Source organism: Barbatula barbatula, assembly GCF_947034865.1.
Source record: "Barbatula barbatula genome assembly, contig: scaffold_204, whole genome shotgun sequence".
Taxonomy (NCBI): Eukaryota; Metazoa; Chordata; class Actinopteri; order Cypriniformes; family Nemacheilidae; genus Barbatula; species Barbatula barbatula.
The window spans coordinates 1-11862 of record NW_027636887.1 but is presented as its reverse complement, the minus strand read 5'-3'; the positions used below and the strand labels follow the sequence as shown (position 1 = coordinate 11862).

Sequence of the window (11862 nt, the reverse complement as noted above, 5' to 3'; positions counted from 1 at the left end):
TTCTGGTTCCTGCTCGGATCGAGTCGGACAGACTTCATGGCGCCAGTGTCGTGAGTGTGAACTTCTCCGTTCGGACTCAATTGGGCTCCGTGGATCTCAATCATGTGCTCGTTACAGATGCTTTCATGTTCTTTAGAAGGTGTTAATGGCTCGGGAGCCTTCTGTCTGCATGGGTCCCCAGGAGCAAATAAACACGCGAGACAACGCGAGATCTCAAATCTAGATCCGACGCCGATGTTACGTCTTGTTTTAAGAACTGTGATGAACATGTTTTAAGAAATGTCGACTTTGGACATTTCTTATTGTAAACTCCCCCTGGTGTTATGTCTCTGCTATAATATTAGTTAAATAAACTAAGATGATTTTGACTTTACCTTTGAAAGTGGGCACTAAAGATTGTTATTTGAAAACCATGATAATAATTCAGACCTCATATGGCAGGTTTGGTTTTGAAATCTTTTCGGTCTTAATAAAATGAGGAAATTATAACCCAGTGCTATAATTGAGCGTTAAAAAACTAATCAAACAGAGCAAGTCAACATAGATAAAAGACTATATTTATTTATGTACATCCTTATACATTTTCTCTACAGATAACAGAACTAGAGACAGTGCTTCCTTCTATATTTTACATTGTCCAACCCCATTTTAGGAGCATTTTCATATTAAATCTAGATTCTAGATCACACGTGTCATTGATTGATTTTCAATAGAAGTCACACATAGATGAATCTTCAGAAGTAACAGGGAGAGAATATCATTGGATGAGCAGGCTGATGATATACCGGCTGCACGTGCGGATGGATGCACATGTGATGTGGGCGCTGTCCGCTCAGGGCGTGGTGCTGAAATGACGTCACCTGCGGCAGGAAATACTGAGCAGCGCGCATGTCTTGAACTTCCCGCTTCAGCTTCATTCTTCTGTTTTGAAACCAAGTTTTCACCTGAAACAGAATCAAATTAGATATTAATAAATATTCGATTCCAATGTGCTTTTTTGAAAACTGAATCAGAAGCTTCAGGAAAAGTTACTGGATAGATTTTAAATCTGTTGAGCGTTAAACGTGGTTTCGCATTTAATTGAATCATTAGTCATAGAGATGTCATGCAAAAGAATACAATAATTGGGAACAAATCGTTGAAAATACCTTGAGGTTTAACACACATACCTGCGTTTCAGACAGATGGAGCTTTTCTGCAATTTTCCGTCTTTGAGATGCACCGAGATATTTGTGTTTGTTGAAGGTTCTCTCCAGTCTGGAGCTCTGCTCAGAAGTGAACTTGGTTCTGACACGACGGCGCGGTCCAGATTCTCCTTCGCTGTCTTCACCGAAATCACTCTCGGACGCAGATGTGTAGCCACAACTATCTAATGTGAAAAAGGGGAGGTTAGATACAAATCTACAAATGTCATTCTAGCGTTAGACTCATACTCACTCGCAGGGGAAGATGGAATCTTCTCTACTTCTCCAACAAGGTGAAATATATTTGGAGATGAATTTGAAACGGAATCCGGAAGTCTAGGAATTCCACACGTTTTGTGTGAGTCTTCCTGGTCCATGTGTTGCGCGTGGTAGCTCTGAGACAGCCACTCCACAGAGAAGATCTTGGACATGATGTTTCCTCTCACAAGAGAATCTCCTAAGATCATTTGAGCAGATGTAGTTGCTTGACTTTATGTAGGAGATGTTTCGCTCATTTGCATGAGTAAAGGTCCAGGAGGAATTATCTGATGGGCGTTGTAATTGAAGTTAATAGATGTTGCAATGGGGTTGTTCACACGTTCAGTGTAGACTACTTGTGATATCCAGGCGCCAGTGTGTCTGAGCACCCTCATGGTCCCTCAAGTACCCGAGAAGAGATGAATAATCATCCACATCATTCATTCACGATGATACAATCATCCGACGGAGACTCGTATCGTTCACTCAAGACAAGACATAATCCATTGACCGATAATCTTAAAATGAAAGACTTGTTTATTTGGGAGGATCACTGTTTTACTTACAGTCACATTATGTCTTGATCCCTATTGTTCTTGTATCTTATGTCATTCCAAGACTATATGCAGCGTTCTTGTTTATTAAATGGGCCTGTTGTTTTCATCCTCACGTGGGTGTGAAATATTCTCCTATTGCTTACACACACTATACCCAAGTATGTGATCAATGTCATGGCAACATATACATGAACTCATGTAAAGTTTTAACTTTTGCATAACTTTAAAGCAGCTCAGCATCTATAATTTAATATTAGACCAATACTCTGATTCTTGACCGAATCTCGCGTCTCTTTCGAATTACGTCAAGAATAAAAAGTTCGAAAAAAACAGAAAAGGTCCAGCGAAAACGTTATGATGTCCGGATTTTTTAAATGATTAATTTTATATTAAACGTCTATCTCTATGCAAAGCTCAAGACTATAGTTTGTAGAATGTAGAACACATTATCCTGTGAGACTGGAAGCTTAAAATTGCTCGAACTAAAGCAGAATGTGTGTGTCTATCTGCTTTGAAACCAATCAATATTGTATAAAGCGCAAGTCTATATAACATGACTTGAATTTATATATCAATGCGAGACAGAATTGGACAATACTGAAACATTTTACTGAGGTTTATTTTATAGTTGCCGATGAATGCGCGATAATAAAACTGGACATGAATATGAAGAGTTTGGTTCCAAAATGAGTTAACTCGTGTTTTTATTGTTCATTCCAATTAATATGAATCAAACTGAAGTTGGTTTGTTTTGATTTAAGCCACAATGAGTCAAAAAATACAGCTAACTTAAACAATAAAACATGATACAAACGGAGTATTTTGAGACCAAACTCAAAATAGTTTTGCAAATGACTGATCAGTCAGAATCAAACCTGCATGTGTTAACGGGTGATCAACACTGTATCCCCTTCCATTGTATGGATCAACGTGAACACACACACACCCACAGACACCGTGGAGCCCGTCTGTGGAGATTATGTAGAGAGTGTAAACTCATCAATGGGCGACTTAATTAGGACTAATTGTTGACCATGATCTGCTCGTTAAGTGTCGTTTGAAGTGTCGCAGTGGAGACAAACACAATGGTTTCACGCACATATGAAAGCGCAGTGTGACACTTCGTGAAGGATCAATGGCTTCAGCTGGTTTGTTTAGAGTTTCTCTGGCGCCTACATTTCATTTGAATAAGACTCAGTCTCAACACATCCAACAAATAAAAAAGTCAAACTTTTTAGCATAAAGAACTTAACGCTTTGAGGTTATCAGAAAGCATTCTGTATTTCTGTGACCGAAGCACTTGTTGGACGCTATAATGCCTTTCTTATATCAAATGCTCTATTTTCCTTTTATATTTTCAATGGAAAGACTATTTGATTCATGATATTTATGGCTTGTAAGTTCTCTGGGGGAAACCTTTATGTTTTGTATCAGGCTTTTATTGGAACAAACAGCGCTTCATTTCATGATTATAATATAAAACACAATGGTCGCAACTCCTTTTTAAATATAATTTAAGGATGTTCAACTATTTTGTTTCTTTTAATGAATCGTGCAAGCTAATAAAATATGTTCGCAGAGTGTGTTTAGAAAACACCCAACCCCTCGCTCGAGTTTTGTGCATTATAACAGAGTATCTGTAAAAGTCAAAGGGAATTGATTGAGATAAAACCTCTTTTGAAGAAGTTGCGCAATGTGGAGACTTTAGATCTGATCCACTTCAAACGCACTTTCAGACGGTCTGAACTTTAACCTTTCACAGTTCACCTTGAACACATGACCAGTAGACAAACTTTGCAATAAAACATTAGAACTTTATTTCTCACAATAAATAAACTCTTATTTATAATTAAACATTTTCACTTGACTGTATTCTATACAAAGCGTTGAACTGTACATATATTGCACACTGAATGTGATGTAAGTGTTTTAATGGAAAGATGTCAGTAGTAATGTTGAGGCATCATCATGTGATGATGTGGAATCCTCTGTTGTGCAGGGATCTGATGATGCATCACATGTCCATTGAGCGCTTGTGCAGGAAACTGAAAGCGTTGTCTGTCGTAACAGTGATACTGGACCACCGGGTGCACGTGAGACAGAAGCATCTGCGGCAGAGCTGGGAGAAAATAATCCGCCTGCATCTCCTGCACTCCACGCTTTAACTTCATCCGACGGTTCTGGAACCAGGTTCTGACCTGAAACAGAAAACAACGCAATGTCAAAATATGGTTTAAACAAACGAAATTCACTGCCGTAAGGGAAGGAGTGTATCTCACCTGTGTTTCGGATAGATTCAGCTTAAGCGCTGTTTTTATTCTCTCTCCTGCGTCCAAGTATTTGTGCTTGTTGAAGATTTTCTCGAGCTTGTCGATCTGTTCTGGAGTGAATTTGGTTCGGATTCGGCGCTGTACGGCCTCGTTTCCCAGCTCGTGTCCATCTTCAACAGATGCGCATTCGGAGGCGGCCGCTTCGCTCTCGTATCCTGAAGAGTATCCGCTGTTCTCTGAAACTGAACACAATAAAGAGTTAAATCACTGCTCATCTTTGTTCATTTAAATGTACACGAGTAAAGCAATGCGCATGAGGTTGATGGTGAAAATACTTACTGCTTGGAGACGAACAGTGTCTTGGTACAACGGGAACAAGCGCTTCTTTTGGCACGCTGGTGGCCTCTGGTTTCTGCTCAACTTTGGCGACCTTTGGTTTAGGCTGTAGGTAAACCTTGTCGTAGTATGTTGGAGGTCTAGGTTGAGCCAAACAGGGCACGTGAGGCCTTTGGAGCTTCTTCTCCGGCTCTGGAACGGCATCGTGAAAGCTTTGGGAGAGCCAGTCCACAGAAAAGTTCTTCACCATGATTGCTGTCTGTTTCACAGTCAAGTCAACGCGAGTGTTTCTTATCCGAGTACAATCCAAGAGTGTCTACCAGGCCGCCTGAAGGGATCCCTAGTATATAGGCCGTGTCAGGAGCGCATTAACATATGCATGGTGCGTTAACGCCTGATCGATTGTCAATCATTAGGCCTAATGGGTCGTTATTGAAGTCTCTACATATCCTGTGATTGTGTGAAAGCCTGGCGCCAGCTTGTCTGTGAGAACCTCTGTCGCATCCAGCTGTCTGCATCCTCTCCAAACAATGATGCAGCGTCCGAACAACTGGGTCCAGCATGGCGCATTCATGTTGAAAATGGCGTCGGGCTAACGAAAACTAAAATCTTTAATGGACAAACAAGTAAAAACTCAACTTTTATTGAACAGCGTCAATTTTAAGAACAGTAAAATGTGAAATATTCAGCAACAACAAACAAAATGGCAATTCGTAACAGGTTTTATACATTTTTATTTAATCCAACAACAGACTTGGGAGCCACATAATTGACCGACGCAATGTGGTTTCTGTAATATCTGTGGACGCATAAAGACAATACAAAGTCAAATGGTGATGTATGAAGACATCCTGATGCCCGGGGAGTCTGTGGCGCCAGCGGCCCATCACACGAGCGTTTGGTGCGTTCTGCAAACATCGCGGATCAAAGGAGTTACAGTAGCAACACAATTAACTCTGATTGACCTGTAGTTAAAATGCTAATTCACACCCGGAGCAGCACAAACTCAAATCAACCCATGAAAACCACATCCAATTTCACACGATTATGTCCGAGTACATATATAGTATATATATATGGTCATTTCTTTATTATAATCTAAATGTTTTACTTCAACACACATTCCGCTTTGACAATAAACTATTACAATCAAAATAGAGGCTGAAACCATGCAAGGGTTTTTAATGCAATGATGTAAATAAAATCAAAGTCCCTCTAGTGATTGGATAAATTCTTTTAGATTTCACGTGTGAACCGAAGATAAAGTGATTGTTCGTGATAAATGTAAAGAATGTGTGTGTGTGATGAGAAGTGTTTCTCTGGTCTTTATCTGAATGTGAATCTCTTTGGAGAGACTCAAAGGATCGTTTAGCTGGACAATGAAGATCACTGCATGTTTATCACTGATCTATCGAGCAGCGGGACTTGAGCTCTTTCTCTCCCCATTAAAGTCTTTATCTCAGGCGCTTTGATCCCGACACAAGACAATCTACCGCGCGTCCACTGGAACATCACTGAACTGCATATCTCCATGAACATAGAGTCTATCATAAGAAACACGTATATTTACGTGACATCACATGAAACCATTGCTCTGACAGAGTGAAAACATCTGGTTAAACCTCTTAAATCACAATCAGGCTTAAAGTCATATTCTAATACCATCGCATTGTGCTATCGAGTAAAAGAACACATGCACAAGATCAGTCAAAAATCCACTGCTGAAATAATGGGATTATAACACATATAGTCCTATTAAGCGAATATAACTACGGGTAGATTTTAACAAAAGCTTTACAATATGTATCTTGACAAAGTTGTTGAGATTTTTGAAAAGTTTTCAACTTATACAGTTTAATAGTTTGACTAAAGAGTTCACAAACGTTTGGATTTATAGTGTTTGCAGTAACATGTGACAACATGCCCTGTGGCAGTAAATGGGGTTTTTATCTAAGCAATAACAGGGGAATTATCTATAGCTGTTTAATAAAGAAGGTTTGTGCATCAACAGAAATCGATTAAGAAAATATTAACAGAGGTCTGTTTATTACAAAAAAAAAACATTGAAGAAAGTCAAATCATAACGAATGTAGTAAACACAGACAATTTGTGTATGTAACCAAAGAAAAATGTCAATCATGTGCACACACTTTACACATGTATCATGCCCATCTATTTAATGGATGCAATTCATTCGTAATCCTGTAAATGTGTGAAATGTTTTAACAGCTGTCCTTATAAAGCTCTTCTGAAACCACAAATATTTATTATGACTGAATCAATGTAACTACACGTGCAACAGAAGACTTTAGAAAGAATCAAATCAAATATGAACCAAGTTCTCTGTCAAATGTTAATTGATCTTTTAAAGACAAAAAGTGTCCCATATTCTAGCCGTTTGTAAATGTCTGATGGATTCAACTTTATGCAAACGCTTGACAATTATGTTTAAATCTAACGACAATTGATTTGTTAAAGCAGGACAGTTTGATCTCAACTCTGAAAAGCTTCCCTCATCAAAGACTCATATAAACCTTAACATAATTCACTATCTCTAACTAATTTAAATGATCAATAAATATCACCTATATAACTAGACTGCTTTATTGTTTGTGTATCTGTGAGATACATCCCAACCCCTGAGACCGCTGGAGGTCATGTGTCCTCATGAGAGTTTAAAGAGAGAAAGGACTTCCTCCTCATCTGCCATCACATCAGAGTTCAGACGGACCCCTCCGGACGCTCACTGAAATGATGCTTTTACCCTGCGCAGCGTGTCCTGGACCCTGCGGCCATGCCGATCGCTGGCCATCTGGTTAAAGTTGACATCGTTGTCAGAGGCGAGGACGGAGACGTCACATTCACCGAGTCGGGCGAAGCGTCCACGCAGGTACGACTGCAGCTCCAGGTCCGGAGTGTAAGAATAAAGATTTTCTTGGAACGCGTGAACTTGACTAACAACACGTGCGATGTTCCTGTGAGGACAGACGAGCAGCACCGTCACAAACATGATACAAGATCACACAATGTCTTTTTTTACTGTAAATCTGTGTGTTTTTTATATTTTCTTTTTAATAAACTCAGCGACAATAGTCAATACATAACAAATAACATCAACAAAAGAAAAACAATAACATGCACAATTGTCTGAGTAGAAAACACCAGTGAGTTTCTTATCAGTGTGTGATCAGATTAACTCAATGTCTTTAATAGGGTGTCTCCTCTTTAAATGTGTGTGTGTCATGAATCTTAATGTTGTGAGCTACAGATGTACAACAACCAGCTGTGTGTTCAGCTCCTGAGGGCATCAAGCCAAACCAGAAATCTGCCTACTACACCAGCCCTACAGCCCCTGGCACAAACCCAGCGCAGATTCTTCCAAATCATACACCATCTGCCACACGCACACGCACACACACACACACGGACACACACACACGCTTCAACATATCAGCATGTAGAGCCACCAGCTGCATCATTACCAACACACCTGATTCACCCTGACCTATGACCTTCACAGATGTCTCTACAGTGTGTGTGTGTGTGTGTGTGTTCATGGTGATTTTAACGTTTGCGTTTTCAGATTTATCCACTCTGGGACCCGGTTAAAAAAAAGGTCGGTTTCAGGCTCCCAAAACGCCAGATCTGAATACAGCTAAACGTGTCTCAGTGTGGATGGGCTCTTAACAGTGTCGTGATTTACTGTGAATGCCTGACCTCAGTTTGGTCCATTTGTGTGATCCACTGGTGGTGGTGAACGAGCCGATCTCAAGCTGCTGCAGGTGCATGGCCAGGATATGAGGCGCAGGTAAAGTGGGTGGAGCTCTCGTCTGCCGTCCCTCCATCAGACACAGATTATCACTCTTCAGAAACACCTGCAGAGCGTATGACACATTCATTCAACCCATCTGAGATCAGCTTGAAACAGAATTGTTCCTTGAGTAATATGAATTAGGTACAGTTTATAGTTAAACTATCTGAGACGTTCATGTCTTTTTCAGATTTCCTACAGAAGTCACCTGCACGGCCCTGAGCTCCTCCAGAACCGGACACACTTTCAGTGGAAGAAACTTCCAGCCCTGAGCATTAAACACAAGAGATGAAATTGTGATGACAATTAACACGACTCCTTCCTCATGCAATTTCATTTCACGCTTACGATGAATGTTGTTTTGTTTCCGCACACAATGCAGAATGATAATGGAGTCTATATTTAATCTGCATTAAACTGATGTGTTATTAACAATTCAGCTGCTGGAGCTGACAGATAACGTACAACAAATATAGTTTATTATTCTTTTCTTACCGGTAATTGTCTCACAATCACATTCTCCAGACCTGACAAAATCTGCACGGCTGTGGCGAAGTTTCTCATCTCGTAGCAAAACTTTCCGATGGCAAGAAATCGAGCGAGCAAAGCAGTCTGAGCCTAAAACAATAAAACACAACTGTACATCTGCTACTGCCAAAACCATTTTCTGTCTTTTACCTTTGTGTTCAGTTTATAATAAAACGTGATTCTTCATGATTACAGACGATGTAGAGACAGTGTCACATCTCATTTCAAGTTGATATGATATGACTCAAATCATAAAAAACCACGATGCCTTTACAGTAAATAACCAGATTGAATTTATAAAGGTGTGAAATATAAAGCGCAGAATCACCTTGACAGAGTCACAGATGACCAGTTCAGCAGAAACCCAGTTGGAGACGCAGTCGGTGTATCTGAGGAGAGTCTGAAGAGGATCTGCGTTCACAAACACACTGCTGCCCTCTACAGACACACACCTGACACACAACACAACACACAAACGCTACAGCGGTTATATTACCATCTGGCAACTTAAACAGTCATGCTTCAGAGGATTTGACAACAGACAAGCAGAAACTCACCTGGAAATGTTTCCAGATTTCTCCTTCACTCCGTGTGCTCTTGACTTCAGAAAATGAACCGGATGACAATCCTGAAATATTTCCTGCATAAATAACAGAACACGAGAGAAAAGAAGGGTTATGTGACACATGACATGTGAATCAATGTGTAAGAGAGAGAGAGAGAGAGAGAGAGAGAGAGATGCTGATATACTTTTATTTTGATCTTAATCTGTATTTAATGCTCTTATAAATGTTTGTCAAGAGTCACGCTGTCATGAATGATTTACTTATGTTTGCAATGATACAGCGATGCATTATGGGATTGGGGTGTTGACCTGCTCCAGTAAGGTGAGTTGTTGTGCGGTGTGTAGCGCTGCGTGTTCAGTCTGACTGAAGGTCAGCGTCTCATCTGATCTCATGATTGACACATCACAGGGTCGAGGTAGAGCTGCGGCGATGGAGAACGTCTGATCTGTCTGAGGCTCCGGCACACGTGACAAACGGCGATGGAAGATCTGCAAACACGCACATGTGAGACGCACCCAAAGAATTCTCTGGATATGTTTCACAGCGGATGTGCACACACCTGTCGAGCGGTGTCTTCCATGAGTGATTTCCTACACAGGGAGTTCACGTCCTCATATTCTGAAGTGCTGACGGAGGCGTCGCCCGCACAGACACGCCTCTTCCTGGGTGTGGCCTGGAGCATGGAGAGCAAACGTTCTCCTCGACTGTGGACAGGAGCTACCTGAGGACACAACACAGAGATTTATCTCACATGTACTGAGAGTCGGCACAGAATGATACTCTTCATATTCAATCACCTTAGAGGTCAGAAAACTCTCCAGAGTCTGAAGGAGACGAGACCTGGAGCAGAAGTCCAGTGACAGAGCGTCTTCCATCCACATGTGTAATAAATCCACAGTCCCTCTGATGAACTTTCACACAGTCTGACGTCTGATCTTCTGTTACTCTGAATATAAATCAACAGAAGAATATCAGTACATGACACGACAGCAAACGGACTAAAATGTTTCAATGAGGTGTTTCAAAACAACACTTCTGTCTATTGCTGTGACCTATGACAGTATTTTAATGTTGAATAAGTGTTTTGTGTCAGTATTCAGACCCCAGCGAGCTGTTATATTTGTCCATGAGAAACTCCAGGAGCTCTTCAGGTGTGCAGAAGTAGCGGAAACGTGTAGAAAAAACTGTCGGATGTATCCCTCGATATGAGCTTTCCTGTGAACATCACAACAATGAGGTTTATAAACATAACAGAAAATCGCAAATGTCCCGTGAGAGGGTTCACACACCTGGCGTACAGGTAAGCCATCAGACCCGTGACTGAGGCCGTCACGAGCGGGCAGTATTCATCCCGCCGCTGCTCACATAGAAAACTCAAAACCGCCGGAGCATCAGAGGACTTAAGAACTAAAGATCGGCAAACAGCCAGAGACGGCAGGAGAGAGAGAGACAAACCCCACTGATCCACCAATAACACCTACAAACACACATCAGACATTACACTCATCAAATCACAGACCCCATCACCTTACAGCTTTACTTCAACGCCAGCGATGTGATTAATAAACAAATGCATTGATAATACAAATGTAGGGTGTTTAGGGATTCAACAAAGTGAAAATAAACCTCTGAATGTAGAAAATTCATGCATAGATGTGTTTAGAGAGAAATGAAGCATTGACACACCTGAAGATATTTCTTCACAGAATATAGAAACTGAACTTTATCTCTCAGCTCATCGAACTGCAGCTTTACTTTAGACATCATCAACTTTGTGTCTGAACCTACAAAAACAGAAACACGGGCTAAAAAACAAACATCACGTCACACTGCACATCATCATGTCAAACAAACCTTTATTTCTTCTCTCCTGGAGTGTCAGTTTGTGATAGAAGTTTCTGGTCTTTTTCAGATGTCTACTTTCAATAAGCAACTGCTGCTGAAGCTCCTGAAAAAAACACAAAGATTAAAACTCTAGAAGCGCAAAACTGCTGCGTTCACAAACTGAAACTAGGAATCACCATTATAAATGGTGCATGGCGTTTTCCAGAAGACTCAAGCTGCTCGTGAGCAGATCAATGACTGTCTGAGGTGATTCTCTGTGTGTTATGAATATTCTCTGTTAGTATTGACAAGTGGGTAAACTCTCTGCATCCGTCACTATGGTAACAGAGATTGATGTTTGATGCTTTGAAGTGGACAGCAGAGACCGGTGTGACACCTTAGGTCATAAAAACACCTTTACACCATCATCAAACAACCACGCACACACAGACACACGCACAGACACAAACGCACATACAGAGAGACAAGCATGCACGCACACACACACGCACAAATACAGACACATGT

General features: G+C 40.8%; 3 protein-coding genes across 4 annotated transcripts; all 3 read right to left on the bottom strand.

Annotated features, from left to right (window-relative positions):
- Positions 1-536: 536 nt before the first annotated feature.
- On the bottom strand, positions 537-2974 carry vent (ventral expressed homeobox). Of its 2 annotated transcripts, XM_079488381.1 has the most exons (4): positions 2875-2974; positions 1438-1729; positions 1170-1369; positions 537-944 (listed from the first exon to the last, which is right to left on the bottom strand). In XM_079488381.1, the coding sequence occupies exons 2-4, from the start codon at positions 1649-1651 to the stop codon at positions 735-737; spliced, it is 624 nt and encodes a 207-aa protein (XP_079344507.1). In that variant the 5' UTR covers positions 1652-1729; positions 2875-2974; the 3' UTR covers positions 537-734. The 2 variants fall into 2 exon arrangements, with proteins under 2 accessions (XP_079344507.1, XP_079344508.1); XM_079488382.1 differs by lacking the exon at positions 2875-2974 and having other exon boundaries at positions 543-944; positions 1438-1960.
- A 777-nt stretch (positions 2975-3751) lies between these two features.
- vox (ventral homeobox) lies at positions 3752-5137 on the bottom strand. Its single transcript, XM_079488380.1, has 3 exons — positions 4609-5137; positions 4279-4511; positions 3752-4197 (listed from the first exon to the last, which is right to left on the bottom strand). The coding sequence occupies exons 1-3, from the start codon at positions 4853-4855 to the stop codon at positions 3943-3945; spliced, it is 735 nt and encodes a 244-aa protein (XP_079344506.1). The 5' UTR covers positions 4856-5137; the 3' UTR covers positions 3752-3942.
- Positions 5138-7348: 2211 nt separating this feature from the next.
- On the bottom strand, positions 7349-11458 carry LOC306890953 (kinase non-catalytic C-lobe domain-containing protein 1-like; the record flags this gene model as incomplete). The annotated part of the gene is given in 14 exon segments (XM_079488379.1): positions 7349-7580; positions 8323-8480; positions 8625-8684; positions 8912-9034; positions 9273-9396; positions 9502-9584; positions 9819-9998; positions 10070-10231; positions 10351-10456; positions 10613-10683; positions 10686-10725; positions 10800-10987; positions 11197-11294; positions 11365-11458. Coding segments are annotated over 14 exon segments (1719 nt in total), but the record flags the coding sequence as incomplete, so codon positions are not given.
- Positions 11459-11862: the final 404 nt, after the last annotated feature.

Coding starts and splice junctions, on each gene's coding strand:
- vox (XM_079488380.1), bottom strand. CDS start 4,855: ATGGTGAAGAACTTTTCTGTGGACTGGCTCTCCCAAAGCTTTCACGAT. Junction 4,512..4,608: donor ACACTGTTCGTCTCCAAGCA/GTAAGTATTTTC, acceptor TATTGTGTTCAG/TTTCAGAGAACAGCGGATAC. Junction 4,198..4,278: donor TGAATCTATCCGAAACACAG/GTGAGATACACT, acceptor TTTCTGTTTCAG/GTCAGAACCTGGTTCCAGAA.
- vent (XM_079488381.1), bottom strand. CDS start 1,651: ATGATCTTAGGAGATTCTCTTGTGAGAGGAAACATCATGTCCAAGATC. Junction 1,370..1,437: donor GATTCCATCTTCCCCTGCGA/GTGAGTATGAGT, acceptor TTTTCACATTAG/ATAGTTGTGGCTACACATCT. Junction 945..1,169: donor TCCATCTGTCTGAAACGCAG/GTATGTGTGTTA, acceptor ATTCTGTTTCAG/GTGAAAACTTGGTTTCAAAA.